The sequence below is a fragment of the Dendropsophus ebraccatus genome, chromosome 9 (assembly GCF_027789765.1).
Source record: "Dendropsophus ebraccatus isolate aDenEbr1 chromosome 9, aDenEbr1.pat, whole genome shotgun sequence".
In the NCBI taxonomy this organism is placed as follows: Eukaryota; Metazoa; Chordata; class Amphibia; order Anura; family Hylidae; genus Dendropsophus; species Dendropsophus ebraccatus.
In genome coordinates this window covers 49,779,948-49,794,288 of record NC_091462.1, presented here as the reverse complement: position 1 = coordinate 49,794,288, position 14,341 = coordinate 49,779,948, and the positions used below count along the sequence as shown (strand labels likewise).

The following is a 14,341-nucleotide window of genomic DNA, read 5'->3' as shown; positions in this document are numbered from 1 at the left end:
AATTGCTTGCTCAGCCAATCACTGACTATCTAAGTATGCAATCGATCAGCTAGTTCGTGATGTTGCAGCTGAAGGAGCCGGGTACATGACATACAGCTCAGTTACTATGCTGTATAAAACAATACATAAAATGAAGGTGTACACTATGATGTGCCTCCATGTCCTTGGTATTTACTGTGCTGTTCTTTCCCTCTATGCACTGCATAAGCTTCCTCTTGCTTCTTCTGACCTCATCTAAATCCTGTGGCCCCTGATTATTCCTCACACCTCCCCACTGCTTCAGGGAGCCATCCTTAACTGCCCACATTACATGATTCCACTAATGGACTCCCATTTGTCCAGTCAGCTGGGTCCACGGGTCGCAGAGGGACACTTTAGCTATTGCTCCTTAAAAACAGGCAGACATCTGAATGGATTTTTTTTTCTCTCAGTGACTGCATGTGGGGCACTTGCTCCCCGGAACGTTTGAGTTACTGTCACTTTTTAAGGGGAAGTTAAATTCTCCCGGACGTTGCCGTGGTGACGCGGCCCCCCGCTTCCGGAACTAGAAAGTATGGTAGGAAAAATAAAACGTGTTCGGCAGAAGCTGCATGTGGCGGCTGTTAAAGTCGATTCTTCTGCAGAAAATGTCCCTGTTGCCCCAGGCTACAAGCTTCCCGGTGCTGCTGAGGTGGCGGTACCGCAGTCCTGGAGCACGCCGCTAGGGGGGAAGGTAAGCAACGCATGGCTGCATAGAGCTTCACTAGCCTATGGCTCGGGCTGGTCCCATCACTACAGTCACTAGTCTCTGATCTATAGCAATACTACAGCGTCCAGCTGTGAGGCAGTGGCTTATAAGGATCAGTATGCTGAGTGGGTAGAACCAGGTGTCTCCTTACACATTACATTGCTGACTACTGACTGTTCTCATCTGTGGTCACAGCTGCCTTTGCTGTCACTGTTACTGGAAGGGTAGTAGAGGATAGAATAATAAGGTTTCCCCTTTTAGATACCATTACAAAATGTGGATCATCTGCATGGCCGATCGCTCATAGCCTGTGTTATAGACACAGTGTCAGATTGGGCAGGAGAGGATCCATGGAGGCAAACATAAACCCCTATTATAAATCTTCTTGGTAAAAGCTCATAAAATAAATAAATATGAGAGGTGTCAGGCTCCTTAGACAAATTATCTCAGTGATGGCAGTGACAGTAATAAGAAAACATTAAAAATGCCCCTCTGCTCCACCACTGCAGCTGCCTGGATTGCCCAGAAGATCCAGGCTTCAGGATGTCACTGCAGAACATCTGCTGGGCGGTCTGGGGTAGTGGCGGTGTTTCTGGATAAGGAGTAAGCACATGGGCGGGTGTAGGTGTTTTTATTTACTGGCATTGCCTACCTTTAAGGGCCAGAAAACCTCAAGGCACTTTAGCTAAACTCGCTACCTGCTTCTGACTCACAGGGAATAATTTACTAATACTGGCAATTCATGTGCTGATCTGTCTGCACTGTTTCATCTAGCAAAGCTTGACAAGTATCACTCTAATAAGAGGCCAAAATAATGTACTTTTATGGTGCATTTACACAGGCAGATTTATCTGACCAATTTTGGAAGCCAAAGTCAGGAATGGACTTGAAAAGACAGGGAATCTCAGTCTTTCCTTTATGACCTGTTCCCTGTTTATAGTCTGTTCCTGGCTTTGGCTTCAAAAATCTGTCAGATAAATCTCTGTGTAAACGCACCATTAGCTTCTGTCTACTAGTGAGACTATGTACATTGGAACTCAGTATATACAGTGCTTTCACTGACTACAGGGACAGTCTGTTGAACATACAGTATTAGTGAATTTGTTGGGATGGGTCACAGGCTCATACATATTAAAATCATTAGAGAGATGTCCCCTTGACCCTTCACATGCTATTTACAGCTTACTGCAGGCTTTCAGATGCTTTATGCTACCTATAGTTCAGGCAGCATGAAGGGCACAACCCTAACAGATTCCATTAACCTATCCGTTTCTGGAGTGTGAGAAGAAATACACCTACACTTGGAGAGTCATTCAGACTCTAAGCTGCCTTCAGGTGATATGAGACATTCTCCTTAAAGTGAATGTACCACCAGGTGCCTTCAGGTGATATGAGACATTCTCCTTAGGATACAAACACACACTGCGTATATGCTGCGTATTTACTGCTGCGATACGCAGCAGATTAGATCTACATAACTGAACACATCATCAAATCTGCTGTGTATCTGCTGCATATACGCTGTGTGTGTTTGTACCCTTAGGGTACAAACCCACTTGACGTATTTGCTGCGTGAATCAGTCTTAAAAATAAGCAGGCAAAACGCAGGTTGGCTTTATATGATTGTTCTGCATTAAAATACGCAATTGCGTATTTTTGAAGCGTGAAGCTTGTTGTTACAAAGCATCAGTTGTTAACAACCTGTGCGAAAAACGCATGTAGCTTCACGCTTCAAAAATACGCAATTGCGTATTTTAACGCAGAACAATTGTATAAAGCCAACCTGCAATTTGCCTGCTTATTTTTAAGACTGATTCACGCAGCAAATACGTCAAGTGGGTTTGTACCCTTAAAGCGAATGTACCACCAGGTAAATTCGCTGTTAAAATGACCTACGGATAGATCGGCGCAGCGAAGCTGGTGCCGCAGTCCATTTTTTGAACTGCGGTCCGGTTCCCGTGTACGGCGCCGTTCTGTCCACAGATGACAGGGCTGAAGCACTGGAGGCGGGCCGGCCCGCCCCCAGTGGGAGTAATCCCCCGCCCCTCTATGATGCGGCTCCATTAGAGTCAATGGAGCCGCGTTCTAGAGGGGCGGGGGATTTCTCCCACAGGGGGGCGGCCTGGCCCGGTACCCGTGGATAGAACGGCGCCATACACGCAAACCGGGCCGCGGTTAAAAAAATGGATTGCGGCACCGGCTTCCCTGTGCTCGCGCTGGGTCATGTTAAAGCGAATGTACCTGATGGTACATTCGCTTTAAACACTTTTGGCCGATGTTTTCCACTTGATTTTGCAAAAAAGGATCCATGGAGCCTCAGTTGTGAGATAGCCAGATATCCTTCCAGGGAAGGAAAACCTGTTGCCATGGGGTGCCTTCCAGTGGGGAGATCACCAAACCACCCTGATACATAGCCCCTTTAGTCCCACTCGGTTGTGAGTGTTGGGACACAGATAGGGAAATACCAGGGTGGCCCATTCAGTTTATTTCAGTTGGAAGTATTGTGACATGACAAGGGTTTGCCAGCCAGGCATCCATCCATAGACAGCTGTTTCGAGCTTAGTGATTGCTGTGGTTTTTTTCCCCACTTGATATTCCATCAAGTCTTACCTTTTAGTTTTCAGAGCCCATTTAAAAACTAGAAACCACAACTTCATTTGTTGACATAAACAATCACTCTACTTTGCTGGTTTTCTGAAAGCAAATCTGTCGCCTGCATGTTAAACATTCAGGATTTCTACAGTGATCTTCGCTGTAAGCCAAAGCCTTGTTTGCATACCTGTGCACAGTAGGGTGGAGATTCCCAGAACAGATGCGTGAGTATAGGGCACTGAAGTCCCTAGGCCATGCCTCTCTGACACTTTGAAGTGCAATTGTCGGTGGAAGATAGACACAAAGACTGATATAACAGGTATCTTCTGTATTGTAATGTACATAACAGAACCAGCGGTTTAACATGGGTTTTGCATTTCAAAGTCATTTCTAAAGTCAACGCATCCTTCACTCCCAGGCTTTCTATGAAGATATCTAGTGTGACTGTATGGAGATTGCAGTGAGCTGAGGGTTGTGAAGTGTGCTAAACAAATAGCTATATCTACATCATGGATGCCATAAGCACACTCTCCATGGGTCCATGGACACATTTAATAAATACCCTAGGAGCTTTGCTACTTATGCATATCCATATTTATCACACTTGTTACCTATTTGGCAAAATACAATTAACATGTTAAAAAACATCATGAAAATGTTTAAAGACTGCCTTTCTTTTTTTTTCTCAGGACTGGGCGTTAATGTCCTCGGATATCTTTGCATCAACTAAGATTGATCCTGAAAATTTAACACAGAAGTTAGAAGTCGAAACAAAAAGTTTCGTCCCTGCCAAAAAAGGTATGGAAATTGCTAATCCTAATGGTTTAACCTTTCATGGTTTATTATAGTCATTGTTCTGTTTGCCTTTTTCCACTGATCCTCTAAATCAGGGATTCTCAATATATATTTTTTTTTTACCAGCTAGGCTTAAAGTGATTTTGTCACCCCCTTTTTGCTTTATGACTTCTCTACACAGTTGTAAAAGGTAAATTTTGCAGTTTTCATACCTTATTTTATATCATACGGCATGGTGCTTGTTCCAGTAAAAAGTGGTCTTTCTTCATTTGCGGATTGTGCTATCTGGACTTCACGGCTGAAGCGCTACTTAGCCATGCACACATCACACAGTAGGCTCCGCCTTGTGACATCATCTATGCATAGGCCCCGCCCTTCCAATGGCTGTTAAGGGGGCAAAGCCTATACAACGATGATATCACGGGGGGGCGCTGTGAGGCCAGCGGTAGCGTTGTGGGCGTGGCTAAGTGGTGCTTCAGTCCTGAAGCCCCACCCAGATAGTGAAATCCGCAGATGATAAAAGATCTCTTTTTACTGGAACCAACACCATGACGTATGATATAAAATAAGGTATGAAAACTGCAAAATTTACCCTTTACCCCTGAGAAGAAAAGTCACAATGCAGAAAGGGGGTGACAGCGTCACTTTAAGCCCCCTGCACAGGTCCAGGTTTTTACTGTCAGGAAATCCTGATCATGAGCGTTTTCAGGATTTCCTGTCTGTAATAATGTCTGTAATTCAGGACTTTTTCCAGATACGCATTGGGAAAGCTTTCATAATTTCGGACACTCCCATAGAATGTGGATGAAAATAGGACATGTTCTATAAATTTCTGTTCTATTCCAGAATAAACACCATTCAGGAAAAATCCTAAAGGGTGTCTATGTCCAATAGACCCCTATGGGTCAGGAAATTTATTTGGATTTCTTGATGCGTGAAAAGGCCTAAAACGTGTTGATACCAGGACCTTAGAAGTACCGTATTTTCCGGTGTATAAGACGACTTTTTAACCGCGAAAAATCTTCTTAGAAGTCGGGGGTCATCTTATATGCCGGGTATGGTTGCCCCATATGGTGGGGAAGTTAAAAAAATGGCCCCATCCCCACTGTATGGGGCGACCACTACAAACCCCCCCCCCCCCCCCCCCCAAAACTCTTAACTCACCTGGGGCCCATTCCCGGCCTCCACGTGCCTCCTGTCCCCTTCCAAGCGCAGGCAGTGTGACATACAGGCCCCAGCTAAGTTAACAGTTAGTTTTTTGTTTTTTTTTATTTAGCTGCGGTTAACCCCTGCCTGACCGCAGCAGGGCTTCAGTCAGGCAGGGGTTAACATTTTCCAGCGTATAAGGCAAACCCCCGACAATCTTCTTGAAAGTCAGGGTTTGGCTTATACGCTGGAAAATACGGTAGGTGTAGTCCATGCCAAATTACATAAAAGAAATGACAGGTTTCTTTAAAATTGGCCCCACAGCAATGAAATTATCAGTTATTTCTGAACAATAAATTGGTGTAACCAAAGAAGGGGGTCTGTGCAGCATATTCTTGGTTTTGCCAGTTCTGCGGCTCACCAGTTACTAAGGGGTGCCTAGTTTCACTAGCTCTGCTGTAAATAGGATAAAATGCAAAACCTACAAGGTAGTGATCTGACACTTGGGTATAAAAACTAATCCAGGGTATAATACATATGTATGTTGGGCTTGTAGGATAAAGTTACTCAAAGTTTCCAAAGAACTCTGCACTATATTGAAGAGCATTATTTATACTTTGTTTGCACAGTTGTCTGTCACACAAACACTGTGTTCACATGCAGATTCCTTTCTTATTAAATTTGTGTAGGAATGGCAGCAGCTGTTTTCATCCTGTTATTTCAGGGCCTGCTCCTATGAACTGCTCATGTGAATGAATGGCCTGGATCAGCACCTGAAATTTGATGCAGTTAACAATTTCCTTTAGGAATCTTGAATGGAACATCAATAGGTGTTCCATGGCTACAAATTGATATCAGTGCCTAGAACGATTATTATCATCATGTGGTTTATTAAAGGGCTTCCCTTCTAATGGGAATACTTTACAATGTGTCAGTATATCAAGTTCTGTTACTATGTATTAATGTATGTAAAATTCGGCAGCCACTTAGATTGTTCTTAGTTCTCCTGTACTTGGAAGAAACAAATTTGTAGAGGATTTTGCAGCTTCCAGATTCCTTTGCAAACCTTTTGACAGTGTTACCTGGTAGGACAAGAAGACACATACTACCTTTCTTTTAAATGACCGGGGTTCAAAACTGCATTTTCCCTAGTTGCAAGTGTCAAAGAGGAGTTCCCAAGCCCCTAAAGTGCTCCATGCTGAAATTCTTTCTCCTTCCAGCTTATTTTACAGACAGGGCTCTGCTTTGAGCACCAAGCCCAGTCTAAACCTCATACATGCATCATGCATTCACATTGTAGCATCAATGTAGCCGATGGCAGTGAGACATTCCAGCTTGGGACAATTTTTGGGCTTGGGAATAAACGCTTTATGCTATCCTTGCTATTAAAAAAAATAAAATAAAAAAAGAGCCTCTATGGTATGTCAGATTTACTATAGTTGCCAATAACTGTCATGAACCATAGTATTAATGTACGCCATGCCAGGATCAGTGTAGATTTCCACATGCTTCAGCGGAAGATTCATTTTAGAGGCCCAAACCTCCTAATGATTTTTCAGAATCCAATGCCTGCGGGAGTTACTAAACACAGAAGTGTGAAATGCCGGTCTTAGCCAATTGCCCTCTATGTTTCTCCTTGCCCTGCAAGCCCACACTGTCAGCAGTTTATTGCGAGGTTTGCAGATGACAGGTTCCCTTTAACACGATACTTGTTAGTGCTTAATGTGCTTACACTTTAAAGGGGTACTCCAGCGGGGGGGGGGGGGGCACTTTTTTGCTGGGACCGGGGAGAAGGTAGCTGAGGGAAAAGACGTCCACTCACCTCCCGGTTCCAGCGGCGGGTTCTGCATCGCGGCGCTCCGGTCCCCGGTTTCCGGACGCTTCCTGGTCTCTGACGCAGGCCCGAGACAATATGTCTCAGGTCCGCTCAGCCAGTCAGTGACTGAGGCGGGATCTGAGCGGACTTGAAACGGATCCCGCCTCCTTCACTGACTGGCTGAGCGCACCTGAGACGTCACGTCTCGGGCCCGCATCAGACACCAGGAAGCGGCCGGGGACCGGAGCGCCGTGATACGGGACCCGCCGCTGGAACCAGGGAGGTGAGTGGACGTCTTTTCTCTCAGCCACCTCCTCCCTGGTCCCAGCAAAAAAGTGCCCCCCGCTGGAGTATCCCTTTAACACACTTTTACGTCAGTATAGAATCGCTGCCTTCACACACACACCGGATCTGCAGCAGATCCGCAGCAGATTTGATGCGGTGTTCAGTTATTTAGATCAAATCTGCTGCGAATCCAGTGTGTGTGAAGTTACCCTAATGGATTTTTGGTTTAGGGGCAAATAACATATTGGAGTTTGAAAAAAAAGAAAAAAAAAAGGAAATCATGACACCTATGATAAAATGAGTCTCAGTTTTATTTTCAAAGGGAACCTTCATCCTTTCACATGTCTACTGTCATATGTCTGTTATATCTCCTCACTACCATTCATACTAATGGGACAGGATGTGTGAAGTTTGATTTGTATGTGGTTTTAGCTTTGGTTTGGAGCTATGGTTTCTAGATAAAAGGATTGTAGAGTAGGTAAGTGAACCAGTACTTTTTCCTTTCTCACCTGGGTATTGATCTGTTTACCAACAGGACCAGAAAGGTTTTGTTATCAGTCAAGGTAGTAAACCTTTACCTATTTCATTCTGTAATAAATAAAAAAATGAGTTTAGTCATAAACCTACATCTTCAACTCATAATCGCTAAGTTTTTTTAAAATGTTTCGCACCATGTTCCTGTGAAATCAGTGTGACCTGAAGAAAGTAACATTTTAAAGTTGTGGACATTGTTAAAATTCGCAAGTAGTCATGGGCAGGTATCCCCTGAGACTAAGTTATCGCTGTAATAGCTCCTAGTGAGAGAGGGTCCTACATTATTCACCACTGTTTTATCCTGCCATCTGCTCTGTAGTATAATGGACTCGCTGCCTTGTCAATCACCATCAGTAGAGTAGTAGTATTTAGCTGGGGGTTATGCCCCATAGTAGTATGTAGTCCTTTGTGAGGCTCCAGCTTCCCCATAGATTCAAGTGTTTGAGAAGGCCTTGTCTTAAAGCGACTCTGTACCCACAATATGCCCCCCCCCCCAAACCACTTGTACCTTAAGATGGCTGCTTTTAATCCAAGATCTGTCCTGGGGTCCGTTCGGCATGTTATTGTCCTAAAAAACATGTAAACTTGCAGCAGTGTGTCAAATTGGCATGGCTTAGAGCGTCTGTGCCCAAGCCTTGCACCACCTCTCTGTCCCTCCTCCCTGCCCTCTTCACCATTAAGATGCTCTAGCCAGGTATTCTCCTATTCATCACTTGTCTGAACACTGCACAGGTGCGTTAACGATCCAGCCCATGTGCTGTGCTCACACAGGTGAGGAATAGGGGAATACCTGCCTGTAACATTCCTAATGATTAGGAGGGTGAGGAGGAGGGACTGAGAGGCTTTGCAAGCCTAGGGCACATACATTCTAGGCCACGCCTATTTGAGACAGGACTGCAAATAGTTTTTTAGGACAATAACTGCATCACCTGCTGAACAGACCCCAGGACAGATCTTGGATTAAAAGCAGCTATCCGAAGGTACAAGTGGTTTGGGGGGTCAGATTGTGGGTACAAAGTCACTTTAAGTGGCCTGTTTCTTTCTTTTGGCCAGGTTGATGATAGAAAAAAAAACCTCCACCTAACTGCCAGATGCAAATCTATATGTGCAAGAAAGAGAAAGCCGTTTATGTAAACTGCTCAGCTAGTGTCCATCATATTAACTAGACTTCTCCTTGAAATAGATTTGTGTATTTCCTGTGGTTTTCTCTAAACTTCCCCTCCTTCCCTGACAGTGCAGTCCCTTTTGTATTTGGAACAGTAACCACCAGGGTTAACTACTAGAATATCACTGTAGTCATTCTATTTAAAGTGTCACTGTGATATTTCATAGAGACTTGTCAAAAGTTTTAATCGGTCCGAGTGTTTAGACCTGTACCGATCGACAGACCGGGCAGGGAGAGGACTGTGCTGCAGTGTGTTCACTCTCCACTCTGAGTTATAAAAGAGTCAGACTTATAATAAAGCTCTATGGAGCCTGACTGTTCTTTTTTCTAACTCAGAGCTGGAAGAAGATGCGCTCATTGCTGTCCTCTCCCCACTCGTTTTCCTGATAGGTCCAGGTCTGAGTGTTCAGACCCATATCAATCAAAAAATTTTTGTAATGAAGGTGACGCTTTAAAGCGAATGTACCACTAGGTACATCTCTCTGTGTTTTTTTCACATGAATAGACAGGCACCAGCGTGACACGTCTGTCGGTGCTGTGGTCCTTTTCCCGATCCCGTGCACTACGCAAGTTTTTTTTCCCCAGCACCGGCCTGGCATGAAGCACTGAGGGTGGTCCCGCCGACCCCCAGTGTGACGATCTCCCCTCCGTGACGCGGCTCCATTGATTTCAGTGCTTCATGTCAGCCAGTCTATTCATGTAAAAAAAGGCAAAGTGATGTACCTAGTGGTGCATTCGCTTTAAAGCGATGGGCTCAGTATTTTCTCTTATATATAGCTGTGCAGATGAGCCATTTATTTGATGTGTTGATGTCTCTCTTTTTTTTTTTTTTTTTTAAACGCATATAAACATATAATTTTTATCTTTAATAGTATACTTGAAAATAAAATCTAAGCATTGTCATTCTTGCAGGATTTTCTCTGCCAGCCATTTAGCGGTACGTAATTATACACTGAAATGTAAAACCAGCATTGTAAGCTTGCTAGCAATCATGTATATAGCCTCTCGTATCGTAAACTGGTATTTTAGTACTTTTGGCTTCACTTTGTATCGATTAAAGTGTTTGTTATTATATAGTCCTTTATGGCGGATCTAAATCTATTTGTGCCATCTGGAATCAGTAATGTAAAAATATCTTCTTGCAAATGATTTCAGAATAAAGATAAGTGAACAGACAGCTCTGTGGTTGTCCTTAGGTTCCAGTGGTTGACTACAGAAGGTTTCCCAATTAAAGGGAGAAGTGCACTTTGCTTTTACTGTGGTCACAGCTTGCAGCAATTAAAGGGTTAAAACAGAGAGACTTGGAGCTTTCTTTGATCATACAGGTAGTCAGGAGGCTGCTCTAAGGGCCCTATTCCACCGGACGATTATCGTTTGCATAATCGTTAACGATTAACAATCTCAAACGACCGCTATTGCGAAAGACCTAAAAGCGTTCACTCATTTCCATGGAATGATAATAGTTACTTATGATCGTATTTGCGATCGTTTTTCTTCGCCATTTCTTCACAATTGCGTTCTTATCTACTGAGAATGACCGAACAATGTCTTATTCAATGCAAACGTTTTGCGAACGAGCAACGATAAAAATAGGTCCAGGTCTTAAAAAGCGATCAACAATTTCTCATTCGGTCGTTAATCGTTAACTGCATTTCAACCGAACGATTATCGTTTTGATTCAAACGATTAACGATAATCTGAACGATAATCATCCGGTGGAATAGGGCCCTAAGTGGGCGTTCATATGTACAAGATCTGCAGCAGATTTGATGCTGCAGATTTTCTGCCCCTAGGCCTGCAGGAATCAAATGCTGAATCTTCAGGTTTGCGTGAACCTGATCTTGAACTGTAAGTTCGCTCATTTCCACATTTTAAAACTTTACTGGATCTTACTTTTTTTTTTTTTTATTGATACCAGTGTCTTCTTTCATTGACTGCAAACTGTTTAAAACAGGGAGGTAAATGAACTATTAGTTTATTAAACACTTATTACTACTTACAGGACTTGATTTGCTTATGTGTGCACTGAGGCATATTTTATCAGGCTTTGTGGTTCTATAAACACAATAAGAGCCAGTGCACTGTGTTTGTTTGCTGTAATTTGCAAGGAGCCATGAATTATTACAGCAATTAAATAAGCCTGCATTGTGATCAGCACAAAGGTACAATGCTGAACCATTTGTAGGAAGAACATCTACAGCACATGGAGTAGTCACAACATGCTGCTCTGTTGTATACCCCATCATTTAATTTATGTGTCTGTCTGGTAATATACCAATGGGGGGGATTTTTATTTTTTATTGAAAGACTAGGGTGTACATGACAGACTTGCATACACGAAAGGTCCTATTGAACGGAACGATTATCGGCTGCATTCGGCTGATGTCGACGGTTACGGCCGATAATCGTCCTGTGTAATAGAAGGCAACGATCCGCCGACATGAACGATGTTGGCTGATCGTTGCTGTTGTTTGTCTTTCAACATGTTGAAAGACAAACGACTGTGGTATCCGTGATCTGCTGCGGTCGCTCCGTGGAACAGGAGCGGGGTCAGCAGACCAAAACTATCCTCTGTGGGCTTCCCAGACGATCTAGCGATCACCCGGCGGGCAGTTCCCCATGGCCTCCCCACATGTAATGGCGTCGGCAGCGAGCAGGGAACGAGGAGCAAACGAGTGCTGTTAGGGTAGGTTTCACATGTGAACTTATCTATTTTATGTCATCACTTGAATGTGAAAGAGATATTCTGAAGGATATTTTTTATGACTATTCAGGGTGACGCAGGCCACTGTAAAACAAAAAACTCACAACCCTAGCTGCCGCCATTGTCACAGAGTTCTGTCCAGCTGTGCTGCACTTTCTTGTGTCTCTGTTGGCCTTCAGCCACTGATGTCTCTTCCATCTCAGAATGTCCACCTTGTGTCCAGTACCAGTGGTCGCACATGCTCGGTATCTCAGTTGTACAGGCAGTGGATGGATTCTTTATGTTGTGCCGGAGGAGAAGCCTATTTTTCTTTTTCACCAACCCTCTAAATGTGAGGTAAATATTTTCATGATCAAATTAACAATAAATAGTTTTTTGTTTTATTTTAAGGAGGGGAGAGTGAGGGTGTGTGGGGTGCTGGACTATCCCCAATAATAGTTTGTACACTTGATGGTAAAATGGGCATGTACTCAAGATAGGAAACATGACCGTCACAACAAAAGGCTTATCTTCTAAGCCATTTAAACCTTCATTTTTGATATAATTCAATATAGGCTGGTAGTCTGGAGATTGGGAAATGCTTTCCTCTCTTGGGATTCACTGGGCAGGAAGGTTCTGTTACTTGTTCTGTGTACACAATATCGATATGTGAGATTGCTCAGCTCCTTAGGGAGAGGGAAGCGGAGATCTATATCTTTCCCTTTGCTGCAATAAGTGTCATTTTTAATTTTCCACAGGAACGCTGAACCCATTGTTCTGCTCGCTGTCTTGGGTACATTTTTTTATTTATTTTTTGCATTAAATGAAGTCTGGAGTAACTTGTGATGTCAGTATCTGCTCTTTACATTATTTGTTACCATTTTGTAATTCTTTTAAAGCCACCATAACCCCCATCTTGCCAGGGCTAAGTTTATCCAGTTATACATTTTCCCTCTTTTTATCATTCACTTTTTGTTGCAGGTGGCACAGTTACTATTATTAGACGTCCACATTCTTAACTATCCTTAACATTCTTCACACACAGCAAAATAAAAGTTACATATGGGGAGAATTTTGAGGTAAAAATAGGGACCTATTTTCAATGCAACAATGCACTCCATTGAAGTCTGAGACAGAACCTCTTTGCCTGTCAATGACCCTCGCAAAGCGTGCTGACAGGCAGAGAGCTGTGACTGGTTACGGGCCGGACTCTGTCCCGATGCCTAGTTCACAGCTCTCTCCATGCTGTAATAAGACATTTTTTCCAGGATGTAAAGCTACGGACGAACAAACAGCTTATATGGTGGGGGAACCTGTTAGGACAGCTATGTAGCGCTGCTGGGAGCATATTCAGCACATTTGTTCCCTTTAAGTATTTATAGTGCGTTTATAAGAACTTTTTTCCCCACAAAAAATGTATGTTTAGTCTAATATGCAAATCAAAGACAACAACAAAAAAACCCCACACATTTCCTTAGGCACAAATAAAAAAAATAACAGAATATGATGCAAAGTGCAAAACTATTTTACATTTTTTAGATGAGTAAAATAAACTGTGTGTGGTAATGACCCTCAGAATAAAATTACTGTCATTACTCCAGCTTCCAGGGCAATCACTTGGGGCCTGTTTACACTTAACTTGTGCCAGTCAGCTAGCTAGATTGTTGCTGGTTTGCCCTTATTGATGAAAGCAACCTTTACATTTTCAGGCTCCCTCCATGGTGTTTGGCAAGAGTGTTGAGGTGAAAGGCCGAACTGTTTGAATTCAGCAACATTTTCCGAACCCGAAGACTTGCCATTTGGCTCAGTGTGGTTGCAGAACTTGTATGCAGCTCTAGGGAGGGGGTCCTAGAAAACTAGCCTATGGTTGTATCCATGCTTTCCAGGGCTCCCTAGGGCTGCATCCAACCTCTGCAGCCGTGGGGAGTCAAATGCTGAGTGCTTGCGTTCTGGGAATATTGCCGAACTGGAACAGTTTGGCCTCTACGCTCAACACTATTAGGTAATAGTAACAATCAGCATCTGCTTGCTTTTCCACCTCAAAGGGTTGTCTCTCTACTGGCAGTCACTACGGGAGCCAGTAAACAGCTGATTTTGCCACAAGTCGTTGAAGCAGAAGAGTTGTAATATTGCATCATGGCCATTCAGGTAAATGACTGCCCAGGTAATACTTAAAAGGCTTGAGTCTGTGAGAGCAAGAGCAGTAAGTTTAATTGTTGTAGCATAGGATGCAGCAGACTGCACTCTGTTCCATAGATCAATAAATTCAGCAAAAGACTTATGCAAAATTCTCTTTATCTCCATCCAACATATGCCTACCTCCTTTGGACATCTTATGGTGGTGGGATAAGGGCTTAAAGTGTCACTGTCGTTAATTTTTTTTTTTTTTTTGCAGAAATAAATAGTCCAGGCGATTTTAAGAAACTTTGTAATTGGGTTTATTAGCCAAGTATGCCATTATCTGCATGTAAAAAGCCTTTTCCCAGGTCCCCCCTCCTCTCCTTTCTGCCATCCACTCCTCAGAATCAGGAAATCTCTACAGTTTTTTTCATCAGTGGGATCTGTCTGGTCTATGAAGAGGGGAGGGGGGAGATTAGC

General features: G+C 43.4%; 1 protein-coding gene across 1 annotated transcript in view; it reads left to right on the top strand.

Moving 5' to 3' along the window:
• The first annotated feature begins 507 nt into the window (after positions 1 to 507).
• Positions 508 to 14,341, top strand: part of SLX9 (SLX9 ribosome biogenesis factor) — an 83,866-nt gene continuing 70,032 nt past the window's right edge. The window contains exons 1-2 of the mRNA XM_069985226.1: positions 508 to 712; positions 4,009 to 4,117. Coding sequence (XP_069841327.1) covers positions 554 to 712; positions 4,009 to 4,117 — 268 coding nt within the window. The 5' untranslated portion in view covers positions 508 to 553. The remainder of the gene's footprint in view (positions 713 to 4,008; positions 4,118 to 14,341) is intronic.